The 21,290-nt window shown below is 31.1% G+C and overlaps 1 protein-coding gene across 1 annotated transcript in view; it reads left to right on the forward strand.

Moving 5' to 3' along the window:
* The window catches only part of LOC119601657 (mucin-5AC-like), a gene marked incomplete at its 5' end in the record, with an annotated part of 173,973 nt that extends 154,173 nt beyond the window's left edge, over window positions 1-19,800 (forward strand). Inside the window, 7 exon segments of the mRNA XM_037952733.1 lie at window positions 7,407-7,484; window positions 9,428-9,481; window positions 9,574-9,636; window positions 13,240-13,384; window positions 17,284-17,483; window positions 17,552-17,892; window positions 18,645-19,800. Coding sequence (XP_037808661.1) covers window positions 7,407-7,484; window positions 9,428-9,481; window positions 9,574-9,636; window positions 13,240-13,384; window positions 17,284-17,483; window positions 17,552-17,892; window positions 18,645-19,800 — 2,037 coding nt within the window.
* Between the last annotated feature and the right edge of the window lie 1,490 nt (window positions 19,801-21,290).

Raw genomic sequence — 21,290 nt, forward strand, 5'->3', positions numbered from 1 at the left:
ACTTTTGTTATTGTATTGCAAAAATAATTTAGTTTATTATCAATTTAGTATGACCTCAATTTTAACTATATACACTAAAAATATCCTTTTTATATTTAGGTTTTTCATTTTGTTAAAATGCAACAGAATGTCAAACAGAACCATAGTTACCTTGACTTTTTGGTTATTCAAATAGTAGTAGATTTGGAAAAAAATAGCATCAGTTATGGAAAATTTTATAGACGAAAAAATAAACCACCAAAATGAATAGATAAGGTTGTGCATTTTTTTATTTGGAAATTGAAGGGGGTTGTGTTGGGTTAGTAAATAGTAGTTCTGATATTTGTATATTTATTAATATTAAAATATTTATTTTTGTGCTTTTGCTAAAATATTAAAAATAAGGCAGAAAATGGCAGTGCAATATGTGTGATTTAAGTTGAAAATTATTTTTTTAGGATCTTGTTCAGAAACTTTTTATAGAAATTACATTTTTTATTTATTTATTTTTTACTTTTTCAGTTCTAGTTCAGTTCATAGTTCAGTTCTAGTTCAGTTCTAGTTCAGGTTCTGTTCTGTTCTTTCTAGTTCTGTTCTAGTTCTGTTAGTTCGTTTTCTAGTTATGTTCTAGTTCAGTTCGTAGTTCAGTTCTAGTCATCTCGTTCGTTCTAGTTCAGTTCTAGTTCAGTTCTAGTTCAGTTCTTAGTTCAGTGTTTAGTCAGTTCTAGTTCAGTTCTAGTTCAGTTCTAGTTCAGTTCTAGTTCAGTTCTAGTTCAGTTCTAGTTCAGTTCTAGTTCAGTTCTAGTTCAGTTCTAGTTCAGTTCTAGTTCTAGTTCAGTTCTAGTTCAGTTCTAGTTCAGTTCTAGTTCAGTTCTAGTTCAGTTCTAGTTCAGTTCTAGTTCAGTTCTAGTCAGTTCTAGTTCAGTTCTAGTTCAGTTCTAGTTTGAGTTCTAGTTCAGTTCTAGTTCAGTTCTAGTTCAGTTCTAGTTCAGTTCTAGTTCAGTTCTAGTTCAGTTCTAGTTCAGTTCTAGTTCAGTTCTAGTTCAGTTCTAGTTCAGTTCTAGTTCAGTTCTAGTTCAGTTCTAGTTCAGTTCTAGTTCAGTTCTAGTTCAGTTCTAGTTCAGTTCTAGTTCAGTTCTAGTTCAGTTCTAGTTCAGTTCTAGTTCAGTTCTAGTTCAGTTCTAGTTCAGTTCTAGTTCAGTTCTAGTTCAGTTCTAGTTCAGTTCTAGTTCAGTTCTAGTTCAGTTCTAGTTCAGTTCTAGTTCAGTTCTAGTTCAGTTCTAGTTCAGTTCTAGTTCAGTTCTAGTTCAGTTCTAGTTCAGTTCTAGTTCAGTTCTAGTTCAGTTCTAGTTCAGTTCTAGTTCAGTTCTAGTTCAGTTCTAGTTTGAGTTCTAGTTCAGTTCTAGTTCAGTTCAGTTCAGTCAGTTCTAGTTCAGTTCTAGTTCAGTTCTAGTTCAGTTCTAGTTCAGTTCTAGTTCAGTTCTAGTTCAGTTCTAGTTCAGTTCTAGTTCAGTTCTAGTTCAGTTCTAGTTCAGTTCTAGTTCAGTTCTAGTTCAGTTCTAGTTCAGTTCTAGTTCAGTTCTAGTTCAGTTCTAGTTCAGTTCTAGTTCAGTTCTAGTTCAGTTCTAGTTCAGTTCTAGTTCAGTTCTAGTTCAGTTCTAGTTCAGTTCTAGTTCAGTTCTAGTTCAGTTCTAGTTCAGTTCTAGTTCAGTTCTAGTTCAGTTCTAGTTCAGTTCTAGTTCAGTTCTAGTTCAGTTCTAGTTCAGTTCTAGTTCAGTTCTAGTTCAGTTCTAGTTCAGTTCTAGTTCGTTCTAGTTCAGTTCTATTCTAGTTCAGTTCTAGTTCAGTTCTAGTCAGTCTAGTTCAGTTCTAGTTCAGTTCTAGTTCAGTCCTCGTTCAGTTCTAGTTCAGCTCCTTGCTAACTTTCTTGAGTTTTGTTATTTTACACCATAAAAATATTTCTAATTGCAACAAAAAATTTTCAGTTTCTTTTGCACAAGACAAGAAAATTACAAATTTCTTCTAAAATATGCATTATTACTAAAAGTACTTGTAAAAGGTTAGTGTTCCTCAAGTGGTTTCTTATTTAATTGAATTAATTTTTTGTTTTTTTTTTTTCCTAAATGGGTTTTGCTTCAGATATTATGTTTAATTTTATGTTTGTTTTTTTTTCTACAAAGAAGACCACAAGCACTTGTTACAAGTTGCTGAAGCGCAACATTTTTATTAACGCTAATTACGTTAGTTATGCTTAAAGCATAATGAGGTGGCTAAAACAGCTTAAAACTTCAAAAGAATTAAAATAGCAAAAAGGCAACACAAGAAATTATAAAGCTAACAAAATATAAACAATTTAGCAAGACATTTTAACTAGGATTTGGTTAGAAATAAAGGGATAGAAATGGAAAAAATCTTAGAAAAACCACAAAACTTAATTGTAAAAAACTAAGATATTTGCATACGAAAACGAAATTGTATTCAGAAATAATTATACTCTGTATATTTGCTTAAGTTGTTTTATAATTAAAGGGTTCTAAACTAAATAAGTTGTAAAATGTATTTAATAAAATTGTTATACTTTTACTAAAAACCACAAAATCTTTCTCGAATAGAATAATTAAATTGTAGAACAACATTGTACTTATAAATTAATTTTGTGTAGTTTTTTTTAAGGAAGGGAAGTAAAGCCCAACAAGTAAAAAGCACAAAAAATGATTCATGATCATTACTTTGTAAAATAATACCTTTTGAAAATATAAAACAAAACCAACAAAATAACAATAGCAACAGAAAAATATTGTAAAAAAAGACAATTTAATTCAATATTGTTTTATACACTTGCTTGACTTATTTTATGGTCAGACACCATATACTGGCTGCTCGAGTATGTACGTTTTGCACTGGCATGAAGCAACATGTTTAAACAAGACAATTTTCTATGTAATTGAAATATGTATATGTATGTAACACATACATTGGCAACACTTGGTCTCACACATACTTACACATACACATGTATACATATATTTTAAAATTAGAAACCTTTATTGTTTATTATTCTAACACTTTACTCGTTTGTGGTTTTGAGTCTCTGTATTCGTTTGTTTATTATTCTCTTCCACGTTCTCGCTCTCTCTTTCCCTAGAGATGGTAAGATCTATTAGTAACAAAACTATACATAAAAGTGATAGTATTCGCATAGTACCGACCACCTGAGTGGTTATTTAATAGTATAAGTATGATTTACCTTAAAGCAGTTTGCAAAAAATTATTTTAAAAAATAATAACAAGAATTACAAAAGACTTGTGTAATATAATAAAATTGTTATTTCGGTTGAGGGTATTAAAGCGTAAAAAACTTTTCAAGTTAACTTTATAATACTTGTTATGCAGTTTTTGGTGAATATGTTTTTGAATAAGCTTATTAGGAAGTTTATAATGAGTTCGGGGGTAATTACAAAGGTAACCGGATACTTATATGCATTTAAGCATTGTTTGGATTTTACTCTATAATTAAAATTGAACTAGAACTAGAACTGAACTAGAACTGAACTAGAATCGAACTAGAACCTGACTATGAACTGAACCTGAACTTAACTAGAACTGACTAGAACTGAACTAGAACTGAACTAGAACTGAACTAGAACTGAACTAGAACTGAACTAGAACTGAACTAGAACTGAACTAGAACTGAACTAGAACTGAACTAGAACTGAACTAGAACTGACTAGAACTGAAACTAGAACTGAACTAGAACTGAACTAGAACTGAACTAGAGAACTGAACTAGAACTGAACTAGACGGAACTAGAACTGAACTAGAACTGAACTAGAACTGAACTAGAACTGAACTAGAACTGAACTAGAACTGAACTAGAACTGAACTAGAACTGAACTAGGAACTGAACTAGAACTGAACTAGAACTGAACTAGAACTGAACTAGAACTGAACTAGAACTGACTAGAACTGAACTAGAACTGAACTAGAACTGAACTAGAACTGAACTAGAACTGAACTAGAACTGAACTAGAACTGAACTAGAACTGAACTAGAACTGAACTAGAACTGAACTAGAACTGAACTAGAACTGAACTAGAACTGAACTAGAACTGACTAGAACTGAACTAGAACTGAACTAGAATGAACTAGAACTGAACTAGAACTGAACTAAACTGACCTAGAACTGAACTAGAACTGAACTAGAACTGAACTAGAAATGAACTAGCACTGAACTAGAACTGAACTAGAACTGAACTAGAACTGAACTAGAACTGAACTAGAACTGAACTAGAACTGAACTATAACTGAACTAGAAACTGAACTAGAACTGAACTAGAACTGAACTAGAACTGAACTAGAACTGAACTAGAACTGAACTACAACTGAACTAGAACTGAACTAGAACTGAACTAGAACTGAACTAGAACTGAACTAGAACTGAACTAGAACTGAACTAGAACTGAACTAGAACTGAACTAGAACTGAACTAGAACTGAACTAGAACTGAACTAGAACTGAACTAGAACTGAACTAGAACTGAACTAGAACTGAACTAGAACTGAACTAGAACTGAACTAGAACTGAACTAGAACTGAACTAGAACTGAACTAGAACTGAACTAGAACTGAACTAGAACTGAACTAGAACTGAACTAGAACTGAACTAGAACTGAACTAGAACTGAACTAGAACTGAACTAGAACTGAACTAGAACTGAACTAGAACTGAACTAGAACTGAACTAGAACTGAACTAGAACTGAACTAGAACTGAACTAGAACTGAACTAGAACTGACTAGAACTGAACTAGAACTGAACTAGAACTGAACTAGAACTGAACTAGAACTGAACTAGAACTGAACTAGAACTGAACTAGAACTGAACTAGAACTGAACTAGAACTGAACTAGAACTGAACTAGAACTGAACTAGAACTGAACTAGAACTGAACTAGAACTGAACTAGAACTGAACTAGAACTGAACTAGAACTGAACTAGAACTGAACTAGAACTGAACTAGAACTGAACTAGAACTGAACTAGAACTGAACTAGAACTGAACTAAACTGAACTAGAACTGAACTAGAACTGAACTAAACTGAACTAGAACTGAACTAGAACTGAACTAGAACTGAACTAGAACAACTAGAACTGAACTAGAACTGAACTAGAACTGAACTAGAACTGAACTAGAACTGAACTAGAACTGAACTAGAACTGAACTAGAACTGAACTAGAACTGAACTAGAACTGAACTAGAACTGAACTAGAACTGAACTAGAACTGAACTAGAACTGAACTAGAACTGAACTAGAACTGACTAGAACTGAACTAGAACTGAACTAGAACTGAACTAGAACTGAACTAGAACTGAACTAGAACTGAACTAGAACTGAACTAGAACTGAACTAGAACTGAACTAGAACTGAACTAGAACTGAACTAGAACTGAACTAGAACTGAACTAGAACTGAACTAGAACTGAACTAGAACTGAACTAGAACTGAACTAGAACTGAACTAGAACTGAACTAGAACTGAACTAGAAACTGAACTAGAACTGAAACTAGAACTGAACTAAACTGAACTAGAACTGAACTAGAACTGAACTAGAACTGAACTAGAACTGAGAACTGAACTAGAACTGAACTAGAACTGAACTAGAACTGAACTAGAACTGAACTAGAACTGAACTAGAACTGAACTAGAACTGAACTAGAACTGAACTAGAACTGAACTAGAATTGAACTAGAACTGAACTAGAACTGAACTAGAACTGAACTAGAACTGAACTAGAACTACAATTTAAAACTAAACATTAATAAGGCTTATTGGCAAGACAACAACAACAACGCGATATATCGATTTCAAAAAAATTCTTACCTATTTAAAACCATCTATAACTGTCAAGTTTAAATCAGTTACTTCTTGACACAAGAATTCATTAATTTTCAACATAAAAATATTTTACGATTTTTCTCTACTAATTTACAAACAGCAGGTTTTTCAGTTGATACTAATAATGGTGTTGTTGATAAAAAGGAAAGCAGCAACATGTCGTCATCGGTTTTTTTTTTCTTCACTTTATGCGGGTGTGACAAACATTACGAAATTACACAAAAAAATCCCGTAAAAAGATTTAACGATAAAACACGTTTTAATTTCGCGCTCCTCCAAAAAAAAAAAAACAACAACGTACCAACTTCATAGCTTTAAAACTTGTCATGTTAATTCTTGGGCACACACAAGCCACCCTCTCTACTAAAATTACTTAAATGGTGGCAGCGTCAAAAAAAATCGTTAAACTTATAGTTATTTTAAAAATAAAAACAGAAGCAAAAAAATTAAAAAAAGAAAATACCTTCACTTCAGAAAAAAATGTGGAAATAAAATAAACGTAGAAAAATTCGCATATCCTTAATGAATTCGCTAGCAACATTATTATTTTTAACCAGGTACTTTTCCACAAAATAAGCACAAGAGATTAAGAGTTACATTTAAAGCGGCAGACGGCGAATAAGATGCTTTTCAATGACTACTATACATTAGCTGCATTACTAAGAGGTAGTTTGGTAAACAAAGTGATCAATATTATATTAATTTAGGGAAACAGCAGCTGTTTTGTTTTCTTTACCGCCTAACGCTCTAATTGTAATTTGGCAGTCACTCAGTGCTCAAGTACCTACATATGTATATCTTTTACATTTCACTACATGTATGTTCATCTAAGTATATGTATATATTAGTTCATATACTTTTAAACATGCATACGTACACATACATATATTTTTCACCTCATTCACAATTTGGCTTCATTACCATTAACATGATGATATTTCTTTTTTTGCTCCTCGTTCAACATTTACACTACATTCATACTTATACGATGATGAGTTTGTGATAAAAAAAAAATGTAAAATCAGGTTAGAGGTTGAGTATTCTACTTCCTTCGGGTTTTTTTGCTTAATCATGGGGTTGAAGTCTGTTAACCCAGAGATTTTTATCTGTTTCTCGTTTATTTTTTTTTTTTGCTTTACCGCAAAAAAATAAGGAATATGAACTTTTGTAATGTTCAAGTATCACTGCGTTATATATGTGTGTGTGTTTTCTTTTTGTCAGAGTATGCAAATATTTTCCCATTTCACATGGTTGGTTACGCTAATTAGGTGTTCACATAGACATTTTTTATATTAATCATAATCATGCCTAAAATGAGGCTGACTTTTTTTGGCTTACAACTAAGACAATTATAAAGATCAACGTTGTTGTAACAAAAGGACTTATGTGGAATTTATGAAAAACATTTTATTTAATCTTATTCGGTTCTTCTGAAAACTTTTCTTTGTATGCTTTATTTAAATTATTTTAAATACTTTAATTAAGAAAAATCTTGTTTAAAATTCTAATAACTTTTTTTATTATTTTCGTTGTAGGTTCGCACTCTGTTTGTGAGTGGTTTGCCCATGGATGCTAAGCCACGTGAACTATATTTATTATTTAGAGCTTATGAGGTAAGTTTACTCTAAAAAAAAGTACAAAAAAGAAATTACACAATTAGAATACAACTAGAACAAGACCAGAACAGAACTAGAAAAGAATTAGAACTAAACAGGAACTAGAACAGAATTAGAACAAAATTAGAACAGAAATAGAAAAGAACTAGAACTGAACTAGAACAGAACTAGAACTGAACTAGAACAGAACTGGAACAGAACTAGAACAGAACTAGAACAGAACTAGAACAGAACTATAACAGAACTGGAACAGAACTAGAACAGAACTAGAACAGAACTAGAACAGAACTAGAACAGAACTAGAACAGAACTAGAACAGAACTAGAACAGAACTAGAACAGAACTAGAACAGAACTAGAACAGAACTAGAACAGAACTAGAACAGAACTAGAACAGAACTAGACTATACAGAACTAGAACAGAACTAGAACAGAACTAGAACAGAACTAGAACAGAACTAGAACAGAACTAGAAACAGAACTAGAACAGAACTAGAACAGAACTAGAACAGAACTAGAACAGAACTAGAACAGAACTAGAACAGAACTAGAACAGAACTAGAACAGAACTAGAACAGAACTAGAACAGAACTAGAACAAGAACTAGAACAGAACTAGAACAGAACTAGAACAGAACTAGAACAGAACTAGAACTAGAACTAGAACAGAACTAGAACAGAACTAGAACAGAACTAGAACAGAACTAGAACAGACTAGAACAGAACTAGAACAGAACTAGAACAGAACTAGAACCAGAACTAGAACAGAACTAGAACAGAACTAGAACAGAACTAGAACAGAACTAGAACATAACTAGAACAGAACTAGAACAGAACTAGAACAGAACTAGAACACAGAACTAGAACAGAACTAGAACAGAACTAGAACAGAACTAGAACAGAACTAGAACAGAACTAGAACAGAACTAGAACAGAACTAGAACAGAACTAGAACAGAACTAGAACAGAACTAGAACAGAACTAGAACAGAACTAGAACAGAACTAGAACAGAACTAGAACAGAACTAGAACAGAACTAGAAAGAACTAGAACAGAACTAGAACAGAACTAGAACAGAACTAGAACAGAACTAGAACAGAACTAGAACAGAACTAGAACAGAACTAGAACAGAACTAGAACAGAACTAGAACAGAACTAGAACAGAACTAGAACAGAACTAGAACAGAACTAGAACAGAACAGAACAGAACTAGAACAGAACTAGAACAGAACAGAACTAGAACAGAACTAGAACAGAACTAGAACAGAACTAGAACAGAACTAGAACAGAACTAGAACAGAACTAGAACAGAACTAGAACAGAACTAGAACAGAAACTAGAACAGAACTAGAAACTAGAACAGAACTAGAACAGAACTAGAACAGAACTAGAACAGAACTAGAACAACTAGAACAGAACTAGAAACAGAACAGAACTAGAACAGAACTAGAACAGAACTAGAACAGAACTAGAACAGAACTAGAACAGAACTAACCTAGAAACAGAACAGAACTAGAACAGAACTAGAACAGAACTAGAACAGAACTAGAACAGAACTCGAACTAGAACTAGAACGAACTAGAACAGAACTCGAACAGAACTAGAACCGAACTAGAACAGAACTAGAACAGAACTAGAACAGAGAACTAGAAACAGAACTAGAACAGAACGGAACAGAAACTAGAACAGAACTAGAACAGAACTAGAACAGAACTGGAACAGAACTAGAACAGAAACTAGAACAGAACTAGAACCGAAACTAGAACAGAACTAGAACAGAACTAGAACCAGAACTAGAACAGAACTAGAACAGAACTAGAACAGAACTAGAACAGAACTAGAACAGAACGATAGAACAGAACTAGAACAGAACTAGATCAGAATTAGAATTATTTTAATATTTAAATATATTTAATGAATTTTATTAATCTTTAATTTTAGGGTTATGAAGGATCTCTTTTAAAAGTAACAAGTAAAAATGGTAAAACTGCATCGGTAAGTATGACGTTTCTAACAGCACCTTCTAAACCCACTATAATCTTAGTTGAATAAACTTTTTCTCTCTCTCTCCTCTCTATTTCCTTTAGCCTGTTGGCTTTGTAACATTCCATACTCGAGCTGGCGCAGAAGCCGCTAAACAAGATTTACAGGTAATAATTACATTTTTTAAATAACTAACTTAAGTTTAAGTAAACTAAAATTAAAAATTGTAAACTATTTTGTATAACCTTTAGCAAATTCATTGCAAAAAAAAACTATATATAAAAAGTTAAAAAAGTCCCCACTTTCAAGAAAGTTCAAAAACTTTTATAATATTATAAAAGACAACAAAAATTTAAAAAATAAACAGTTTAACAACAAACAACACCCATCAAAATCAATTAAAACAAATTCAACAAAACAACAAACCAACTGGCACAACACTTTTGCAATATAATTTCTTTTACATATAACTATATAAAAATAGTCCTTAAAAAACTGAATGTTTGACATTAAATGAGAATGTTACATTAAGAAAAAAAACGCAAAATTTTCTTTACAGAATTTTGTTGAAAATACACAATTTCTCTTTCACTTACACACATTTAAAAGAACACATAATACACACTTTCCAAAGAAAAACATTATTTGGTTAAATTATACTACATATAATATGAGTATTATGAATATATATGAATCTTTGTTGTTTTCCCGCCCCCTTTTGACCTCTAGTGTATTAAGTATTTTTTATCTAAAACAAAAAACTGTCAACGGTACCAAAAAAAACCAAACAACGTCACGCATTTTGTATAGCACCCACTTAAATATCAAATGATAAATCTAACTGTATTTATCTTTTAGATAAAATCTGATAACTATTTACATATATATTGCCTTGCCCACTTTAACGGATATGTATGGTTCTGTAATTTACTATTTTTATTCAAAATATAAAAAACACTTTTATTTTGCTTTCATTTATACTATTTAAATAAATTACTATAGTTTGAAGTTTTCTTTTATATTTTTCCTTTACATTTATTTAAATCACTGCATTTATGGATTATTTCTTGTATTTATGGGGTTTATAATCAACTAATGAGGGGTTAAATTAGAGCTAGAGTGCTTGCAGTAGCAAAAAGTCACTATATGAATGTGTTTCTACTTTAAGTCAATTCTCTTCATTTGGCACCATTTTTACACCGTCTACAAGGGTTTAGGGTTTTGTTAAAGAGAGTGATCGTGTTAAAAAAAGAGGAGATTTTCCCTGATGTAGAAGATCTGGAACAATTTTGAAATTTCCAATATCGCATTGTTCCAAATTTTGGAAGTTCTCCACAAGAAAAAAATAAACATTATATATACTGATTTTGATCAGATCGAAGCTGAAGTAGAATTGAGCTAGAACTGAAAAAAACTGAACTAGAATGAACTAGAACTGAACTAGAACTGAACTAGAACTGAACTAGAACTGAACTAGAACTGAACTAGAACTGAACTAGAACTGAACTAGAACTGAACTAGAACTGAACTAGAACTGAACTAGAACTGAACTAGAACTGAACTAGAACTGAACTAGAACTGAACTGAACTGAACTAGAACTGAACTAGAACTGAACTAGAACTGAACTAGAACTGAACTAGAACTGAACTAGAACTGAACTAGAACTGAACTAGAACTGAACTAGAACTGAACTAGAACTGAACTAGAACTGAACTAGAACTGAACTAGAACTGAACTAGAACTGAACTAGACTGAACTAGAACTGAACTAGAACTGAACTAGAACTGAACTAGAACTAGAACTAGAACTAGAACTAGAACTGAACTAGAACTGAACTAGAACTGAACTAGAACTGAACTAGAACTGAACTAGAACTGAACTAGAACTGAACTAGAACTGAACTAGAACTGAACTAGAACTGAACTAGAACTGAACTAGAACTGAACTAGAACTGAACTAGAACTGAACTAGAACTGAACTAGAACACTGAACTAGAACTGAACTAGAACTGAACTAGACTGAACTAGAACTGAACTAGAACTGAACTAGAACTGAACTAGAACTAGAACTGAACTGGAACAGAACTAGAACTGAACTAGAACTGAACCTAGAACTGAACTAGAACTGAACTAGAACTGAACTAGAACTGAACTAGAACTGAACTAGAACTGAACTAGAACTGAACTATAACTGAACTAGAACTAACTGGAACTAAACTAGAACTGAACTAGAACTGAACTAGAACTGAACTAGAACTGAACTAGAAACTGAACTACAACTGAACTACAACTGAACTACAACTGAACTACAACTGAACTACAACTGAACTAGAACTGAACTAGAACTGAACTAGAACTGAACTAGAACTGAACTAGAACTGAACTAGAACTGAACTACAACTGAACTACAACTGAACTACAACTGAACTACAACTGAACTACAACTGAACTAGAACTGAACTAGAACTGAACTAGAACTGAACTAGAACTGAACTAGAACTGAACTAGAACTGAACTGACTAGAACTAAACTGGAACTAAACTAGAACTGAACTAGAACTGAACTAGAACTGAACTAGAACTGAACTACAACTGAACTACAACTGAACTACAACTGAACTACAACTGAACTAGAACTGAACTAGAACTGAACTAGAACTGAACTACAACTGAACTAGAACTGAACTAGAACTGAACTACAACTGAACTACAACTGAACTACAACTGAACTAGAACTGAACTAGAACTGAACTAGAACTGAACTAGAACTGAACTAGAACTGAACTAGAACTGAACTAGAACTGAACTAGAACTGAACTAGAACTGAACTAGAACTGAACTAGAACTGAACTAGAACTGAACTAGAACTGAACTAGAACTGAACTAGAACTGAACTAGAAACTGAACTAGAACTGAACTAGAACTGAACTAGAACTGAACTAGAACTGAACTAGAACTGAACTAGAACTGAACTAGAACTGAACTAGAACTGAACTAGAACTGAACTAGAACTGAACTAGAACTGAACTAGAACTGAACTAGAACTGAACTAGAACTGAACTAGAACTGAACTAGAACTGAACTAGAACTGATCTAGAACTGAAGTAGAACTGAACTAGAACTGAACTAGAACTGAACTAGAACTGAACTAGAACTGAACTAGAACTGAACTAGAACTGAACTAGAACTGAACTAGAACTAAACTAGAATTGAACTAGAACTAAACTAGAACTGAAATAGAACTCAAATTAAGTTACAAAAAATGTTAAAATCTAAATTTTCTTTCAGTATATCCATATCCATAAAATTTAGAAAATCATTAATTTTTTTTTTTTTCAATATTTTCCTAGCACATTTTTTAACATTTTAATTTAGTAAAAAACTAAATTTTTACAAAAGACCCCCTTTTTTAAGCACCTAAAAAGTATAATAAATTTTATAACGATAAAAGGACCACTACAAAAATCCTTCTACCAATAAAACCCTTAAAAAGGAAACCTTTTTTAAACAATTAAATAGTTCAAACACCACCAACAACAAGTAAACAAAATGCAAAGTAAAATATAAAAATTATTTTTGGCGAATTGTTAAGACATTGAAAACGACAAACATTTTAAGAAAAAAATAACAAAATATTCCAAATTTTCTTACTTTCTCTGAAAAAAAAAATACAAAATATCTTACAATTAAAAATTTTCTTTTAAAACAAAAAAAAAACACTAATTATTTCACTGAAAAACTGAACAAACCGCTGTATTATTAAATTTACAGCAGGGTGTACGCTTCGATCCCGATATGCCCCAAACAATACGCTTGGAATTCGCCAAGAGTAACACGAAAGTGAGCAAACCCAAACCACAGCCCAATACAGCGACAACAGCCTCACATCCTGCATTGATGCACCCACTCACTGGACGTAAGTAAACTTTAAGTAAAAAAAACAAAATAAACAAAACTCTACTATTTTTTTTTTTTTTTGTTTTTTTGTTAATTAGTATTTGATTTTTATTTTTTGTAATGTTATATGTAGTAGTGTTTTTTTAGTTTTTATCTTATTATTTTAATTTTCCTTGTACAAAAATATTTGGTTTGTGATACATAAAATATAATTGACATTTTTTTTTTAAATAAAAAGCGCACTTTTAACCTTTTTGTTGAACAGAAATAATAACAATAATTAAATGTTGGATAAATTTACTCCTTTAGTAATTTATCTTACTGGAAATCAGCTTAATTAAATAAGACAAGAAAACCAATCTAGCACCAAGATTTTTATTTATTAAATAAGAAAAAAACTTAAATTGAAAACTCTAAATAAAACCATGTCTCCTTTCAATATACTAAAAACTAAACCAATCCTCTGCATTACTAAATATTGTAAGCACTTTAAATCTGAACAAAATATTAAAAAAAAACTATAATATAAATCACTTGTCACCTTTAATAAATATTTAAAAATACAAAAAACAACTTCAACAACACTATTGACACTTTATAAAAAAAAAACACACCAAAAACAAACACTTTATTCAATACACTTACACACACACATACATACTCTCTCTGTACACTATAGTAAACGAAAAAATTAAATTCCCCTTAAAGAAAAGAAAACCAAAAGTAAATAATAAAAGACTTAAGATACAAACATTAAGAGTAAGAGCGTTTTTTCTAAACAGAGGAGAGCGTGACTAAAAGACTTTAAACGCATACATGTTTGATCTGTCTGTGAACTAAATAAAAGACTTAAGACACAAAAATTTAAAGTTTTTTTAAGAGAGGAAAGCCAGAGTAAAATACTTAAAGCACATACACGCTTGATCTGTTTGTAAACAAACAATAACTCAAAAGACTTAAGACGTAAACATGATTTTTTGTGAAAAAAAAAAAAAACTAATTTAAAAGACTTAAAACACGAACACAATTTTTTAGCTAAACTAAAGACTTAAGGCACATGTTAACAAGGATTTAAATAAACAACAAAATGAACTGAAAATGTTCTATAATTAACCAGAACTGAACTAGAACTGAACTAGAACTGAACTAGAACTGAACTAGAACTGAACTAGAACTGAACTAGAACTGAACTAGAACTGAACTAGAACTGAACTAGAACTGAACTAGAACTGAACTAGAACTGAACTAGAACTGAACTAGAACTGAACTAGAACTGAACTAGAACTGAACTAGAACTGAACTAGAACTGAACTAGAACTGAACTAGAACTGAACTAGAACTGAACTAGAACTGAACTAGAACTGAACTAGAACTGAACTAGAACTGAACTAGAACTGAACTAGAACTGAACTAGAACTGAACTAGAACTGAACTAGAACTGAACTAGAACTGAACTAGAACTGAACTAGAACTGAACTAGAACTGAACTAGAACTGAACTAGAACTGAACTTGAACTGAACTAGAATTGAACTAGAATTGAACTAGAACTGAACTAGAACTGAACTAGAACTCAACTAGAACTGAACTAGAACTGAACTAGAACTGAACTAGAACTGAACTAGAATTGAACTAGAACTGAACTAGAACTGAACTAGAACTGAACTAGAACTGAACTAGAACTGAACTAGAACTGAACTAGAACTGAACTAGAACTGAACTAGAACTGAACTAGAATTGAACTAGAACTGAACTCGAACTGAACAAGAACTGAACTAGAACTGAAATAGAACTGAACTTGAACTGAACTAGAACTGAACTAGATCTGAACTAGAACTGAACTAGAACTGAACTAGAACTGAACTAGAACTGAACTAGAACTGAACTAGAACTGAACTAGAACTGAACTAGAACTGAACTAGAACTGAACTAAAACTGAACTAGAACTGAACTAAAACTGAACTCGAACTGAACAAGAACTGAACTAGAACTGAACTAGAACTGAACTTGAACTGAACTAGAACTGAACTAGATCTGAACTAGAACTGAACTAGAACTGAACTAGAACTGAACTAGAACTGAACTAGAACTGAACTAGAACTGAACTAGAACTGAACTAGAACTGAACTAGAACTCAACTAGAACTCAACTAGAACTGAACTAGAACTGAACTAGAACTGAACCAGAACTGAACTAGAACTGAACTAGAACTGAACTAGAACTGAACTAGAACTGAACTAGAACTGAACTAGAACTGAACTAGAACTCAACTAGAACTGAACTAGAACTGAACTAGAACTGAACTAGAACTGAACTAGAACTCAACTAGAACTCAACTAGAACTGAACTAGAACTTAACTAGAACTGAACCAGAACTGAACTAGAACTGAACTAGAACTGAACTAGAACTGAACTAGAACTGAACTAGAACTGAACTAGAACTGAACTAGAATTGAACTAGAATTGAACTAGAACTGAACTGGAACTGAACTAGAACTGAACTAGAACCTGAACTAGAACTGAACTAGAACTGAACTAGAACTGAACTAGAACTGAACTAGAACTGAACTAGAACTGAACTAGAACTGAACTAGAACTGAACTAGAACTGAACTAGAACTGAACTAGAACTGAACTAGAACTGAACTAGAACTGAACTAGAACTGAACTAGAACTGAACTAGAACTGAACTAGAACTGAACTAGAACTGAACTAGAACTGAACTAGAACTGAACTAGAACTGAACTAGAACTGAACTAGAACTGAACTAGAACTGAACTAGAACTGAACTAGAACTGAACTAGAACTGAACTAGAACTGAACTAGAACTGAACTAGAACTGAACTAGAACTGAACTAGAACTGAACTAGAACTGAACTAGAACTGAACTAGAACTGAACTAGAACTGAACTAGAACTGAACTAGAACTGAACTAGAACTGAACTAGAACTGAACTAGAACTGAACTAGAACTGAACTAGAACTGAACTAGAACTGAACTAGAACTGAACTAGAACTGAACTAGAACTGAACTAGAACTGAACTAGAACTGAACTAGAACTGAACTAGAACTGAACTAGAACTGAACTAGAACTGAACTAGAACTGAACTAGAACTGAACTAAAACTGAACTAGAACTGACTAGAACTGAACTAGAACTGAACTAGAACTGAACTAGAACTGAACTAGAACTGAACTAGAACTGAACTAGAACTGAACTAAAACTGAACTAAAACTGAACTAGAACTGAACTAGAACTGAACTAGAACTGAACTAGAACTGAACTAGAACTGAACTAGAACTGAACTAGAACTGAACTAGAACTGAACTAGAACTGAACTAGAACTGAACTAGAACTGAACTAGAACTGAACTAGAACTGAATTACAACTGAACTAAAAGTGAACTCGAACGGAACTATCACTGAACTAGAACTGAATTACAACTGAACTAGAACGGTACTATCACTGAACTAGAAGTGAAACTAAAATCCTAGGTGGGCCCACTGTAATGACCAAATTGTTAAACAATTCTTGCTTAATTTTCCATTAACAAACTTAAAACAATTTCAACACAAGTTCGACATCAACTTTAAAACATTTTGTAAATATTATTAAAAAAAAAAACAATAAAAATGTTATAAATAATTTAAAAATTGTCTTAAATTCTTGTGTATATCAAATAAAAGATACAAAATTTTAAAATTGTATACATAAAAAAAATGCGCTTATATTTGTGTTTAACCAAAAATTTTTTGTGTTTCCTTTACAAACAAATAATAATAATAATAAAATGTAATTAAAAATACCAATACCATTCTTTTTATACTTCTGATAATTTATCAAAATTTTATTTCCCTTTTTCTTTTTTGGATTGTTTTTTAACAAAAGACAATTATTTTCTTTCTCATAATCAACCTGTAGATTTGGGTGGGCCCTTCTTTCCGGGCGGACCCGAGCTATGGCATCATCCGTTAGCATATTCGGCTGCCGCCGCTGAATTACCCGGAGCTGCGGCTCTACAACATGCTACACTAGTACATCCGGCACTGCATCCTCAAGTGCCAGTGCGCTCTTATCTTTGACTAAATACAGACAAAGTTATGGAGCAGCCTATGCATCAAGTAGGTTTTTTATATTTAATTAGAAAAGAACAAAATATTTTTTATAATTTAAATTTCTTTTTAAACAGACTCAAATGACAATGCCGCAACATCATCAACAAACAACAGCTATACATCCTAATATGCATATGTCTGCTGCTGCCGCCGCCGCTGCTGCAGCTGCGGCTGCCGGTTTACCACCTAGTGGTGCCGCTACTGGTCCGGCTGGTGCTGCTCACCAGTCCGGTGGTCATCCATCACATCATCCTTTTTTATCAAGTCCCGCTCTAGCGAGCCCAGTTGGTTCTACAAATAATGCAACGCATCCTAATAATCCACCTTTGGCTGCCAATGCACCATGTTCGACTTTATTTGTAGCCAATCTGGGACAATTTGTTTCAGAACATGAACTCAAAGAAGTATTCTCTAGGTAAGTTTAAGTTTATGTTTTGTGTTTTTCTTATTTAGTTTTGTTAAAACAAACTATTCACCAGATTTTTAACATACACACACTAACACTTGTTAAAACTAAAGAAAATGTTGCACTTATTGTTGACAAAACATTTAAATAATAGTATGTAAGTTTATTTAGGTGAAAAATGCACATTTCATTTAAGAAATTTTAGGGAAAATATAAATTAATAATAGAGCTAAAAGTTATTAAAAAAAAAGTACTAAAAAAAGTACTTTTTCAAAATAAAATTGCAAATTTTGCAGATTTTTCTCAAAAAATTCTAAATTCTCTTTTATTACCATGTAATTTATGAATTTAGGTTTAATTTATAAAATATTTAGAAAATAGAATACTAAGAAATATACTATAAAAACTTGTTTTGATATTTAAGAAAAGTACAAAAAGTAGTTTTTTAACAAATTTTCAGATTTTATACTTTTTTTAAAAAAATACGAAAATTTGATTTAAAACTTCTTTTGCTCTATTATTAATATTTATTAAAAATAACAAAAATTTCAATTATAAATGATTTCTTTAACTCATTCCTCATTTATCTTATTTTAATATTTCTTAAAAAATCAACACAAATATAAAAACATTATAAACACAACCTACAAAAAACCCAAAAAAAACAATAATTTAACCAAATTAACCATTTTTATTTGAATTTTTTAAACAATCCTAAAAAATACAAAAATTTAAAAAAAATCAAATTACAATATGCACAGTATGCCTGGCTTTTGTCGCCTACGAATGCACACAAAAGGTACGCACAATATCACTTCTTCTTCTACTACTACTTCCATCACTTCTTCTACTACTACTACTACTACTAATAACACGTCCAACACTCTCACAAATAATTCTAACACAACCAATACCACCAACAACAATACATCAACAAGTTGTAGCACAAATTCTTCCAACAACACTTTAGCAGCAGCTACTGGAACCGGAGCCGGACATTTAAATAGTCTACAACAGCAGCAGCAGCAGCAAATAATACAACAGCAACAACAACAACAACATTTTAACAATTATAATAATGCTACCGGAAATGTAAGCACTTTGTCGGGCGGAAATTTAACAGCAACAACAACTAATGCTAATCATCCTGTAGCATTTATTGAGTTTAAAGATGCAAATAGTGCTGCTGCTGCCATGCAACAATTACAGGGCAAATATTTACTATCTTCAGATCGTGGCTCTATACGTATAGAATTTGCCAAGACTAAAATGATTAATGATGGCTCTAATACACAAATTGTCAATGCTAATCAAGGCAATAACAATAATAACAGCACTCATAATCCCAATAAATTATTGAATACCACAATGACTCTTAATCCTACAACAATGACCATAATAAATCCTACTGCATCTAACATGTTGACACCACCACCCACTAACAATTGTCCTCAGTTGGTTATATTGAATGGTTATCCCACAGCCTCTGCAGCTGGACATCAACAAATCTTAATGGCACCACCACCGCCACCAGCTCAATTGGGTAATCATCTTCATCAGCATACACAATTTATAAATTGTGCTGCTCCACCAGCCGCTGTAACAGCTGTCTCAATGGCCCCTTCATTGGCCTCTTTACAGTTCAATAGTAATACTAATTGTAATAGCAACAATAACAATGGCACCAACAATACTAATAACAATACAACTACAACTATTTTAAATAATAATAATTTTAATAATGCAAATATAATTAATAATAATAATAATAACAATAATCGTTCTACTGCACTACCACCACCACCACAACCACCACTACCACCTCAGCCTACTACTGTTGTTGTAAATTCACTACAGCACCAACTTCATCCAATACAGCACCAAAATCATCTTTTTAGAGACGTATGTATTGTTTGATATTGTTTCAAACTAAATGTAACTAAGAGACAAAAACAAAAAAACTGAAATATTATTTGAAGAAAAATTATTTTGTTTAAATGTTTATATTTTCTCTTTTTTTTAGCACATTTCTTTATTTAATAATTGCCTGCTATTTTATTTATTGTGTATAAATTTAAATTCATTTATATTTTTTGACTTTGCCTTGCTCTAGTTTAAATTTTTTCTATGAAACTATAAATATTTGTATAGCTTATTTTAAAGCCACATTTGTTCTGAATATTACGACTTTTAAATTTTCCAAATCGGTTGTAAATTATAGAAAATATGTTAATTTTACTAAAACAACTTTTGGTTATATTACATTTGTAATATTATTGCCTAAAAGTAGGCAATGAAATGAAACATTACCTTAAGCAATATAAAATATATGACAAGTTTTAGAAAAACTTTAATAATTTCTGTACTTTTGAATCGATTTTGATGAATGATATGTCATTTTAAGCGGAATAGAACAAGGTTTGAAATTTTATTAAAAAATTAATACGATTTTATAGAAAAAAGTTTAAAAAATCTTTATCAAATCAAGGTTTATAAAAGAATATGAAAAGTTTTAGAAAAACTTGAATAACTTCTTCAAATTTCAACCGATTTTGATGAATGATATGTAATTTTAAGCGGAATAAAACAAGGTTTGAAACTTTATTAAAAAATTAATATGATTTTATAGAAAAAAAGTTTAAAAAATTTACTTCAAAATCTAGGTTTATAAAAGAATAAAAGCGGAATAAAACAGGGTTTGAAATTTTATATTAAAAATTAATACGATTTTATAGAAAAAAGTTTAAAAAATTTACTTCAAAATCTAGGTTTATAAAAGAATATGAAAAGTTTTAGAAAAACTTTAATAACTTCTTAAATTTTTAACCTATTTTGATCAATGATATCTCATTTTAATTGTAATAAAACAGACATTAAAATTTTATTAAAAAATTAAAATGATTTTATAAAAAATGTAGTAAAATCTTTCTCAAAATAAAGTTTTATTTAAAAGTAAAAGTTTTAGAAAAACTTTAATAACTTCTGTAATTTTCAAATGATTTTAATAACTTATACCACATTTTATTCGTCATATAACATACTTTCAAATTGTTTAAACAAATTAATATGATTTTAAAGAACAAAATTAAGAAAATTCCTTTCAAAATAAAAGAAATTTTTTAATGATTTTTTTGTATAAGAGTTTAATTGTTTTAGACATAATTTTATAACACAAAAATCTTAAATTAAAAATTTCTAGCTTTAAAACCATTTTTCCTTAAAATAAACTTTAACATTTATTTAAAGTCTTAAAAAAAAAAAACAAAAAAACATTTTTAATTTCAATTTAATTTGCCAACTTATTTATTTAAATTGTTTTCTTTAAAATTGAATAAAACAATGAAATTACTATAAAATTAAACAAAAAGCCATAGAAAACCATATACAAATACAAAGAAGCAAGTAAA

Source organism: Lucilia sericata, unplaced genomic scaffold (assembly GCF_015586225.1).
Source record: "Lucilia sericata isolate MDLA Ls3-8-SP2 unplaced genomic scaffold, ASM1558622v1 Contig000184F_arrow, whole genome shotgun sequence".
Taxonomy (NCBI): domain Eukaryota; kingdom Metazoa; phylum Arthropoda; class Insecta; order Diptera; family Calliphoridae; genus Lucilia; species Lucilia sericata.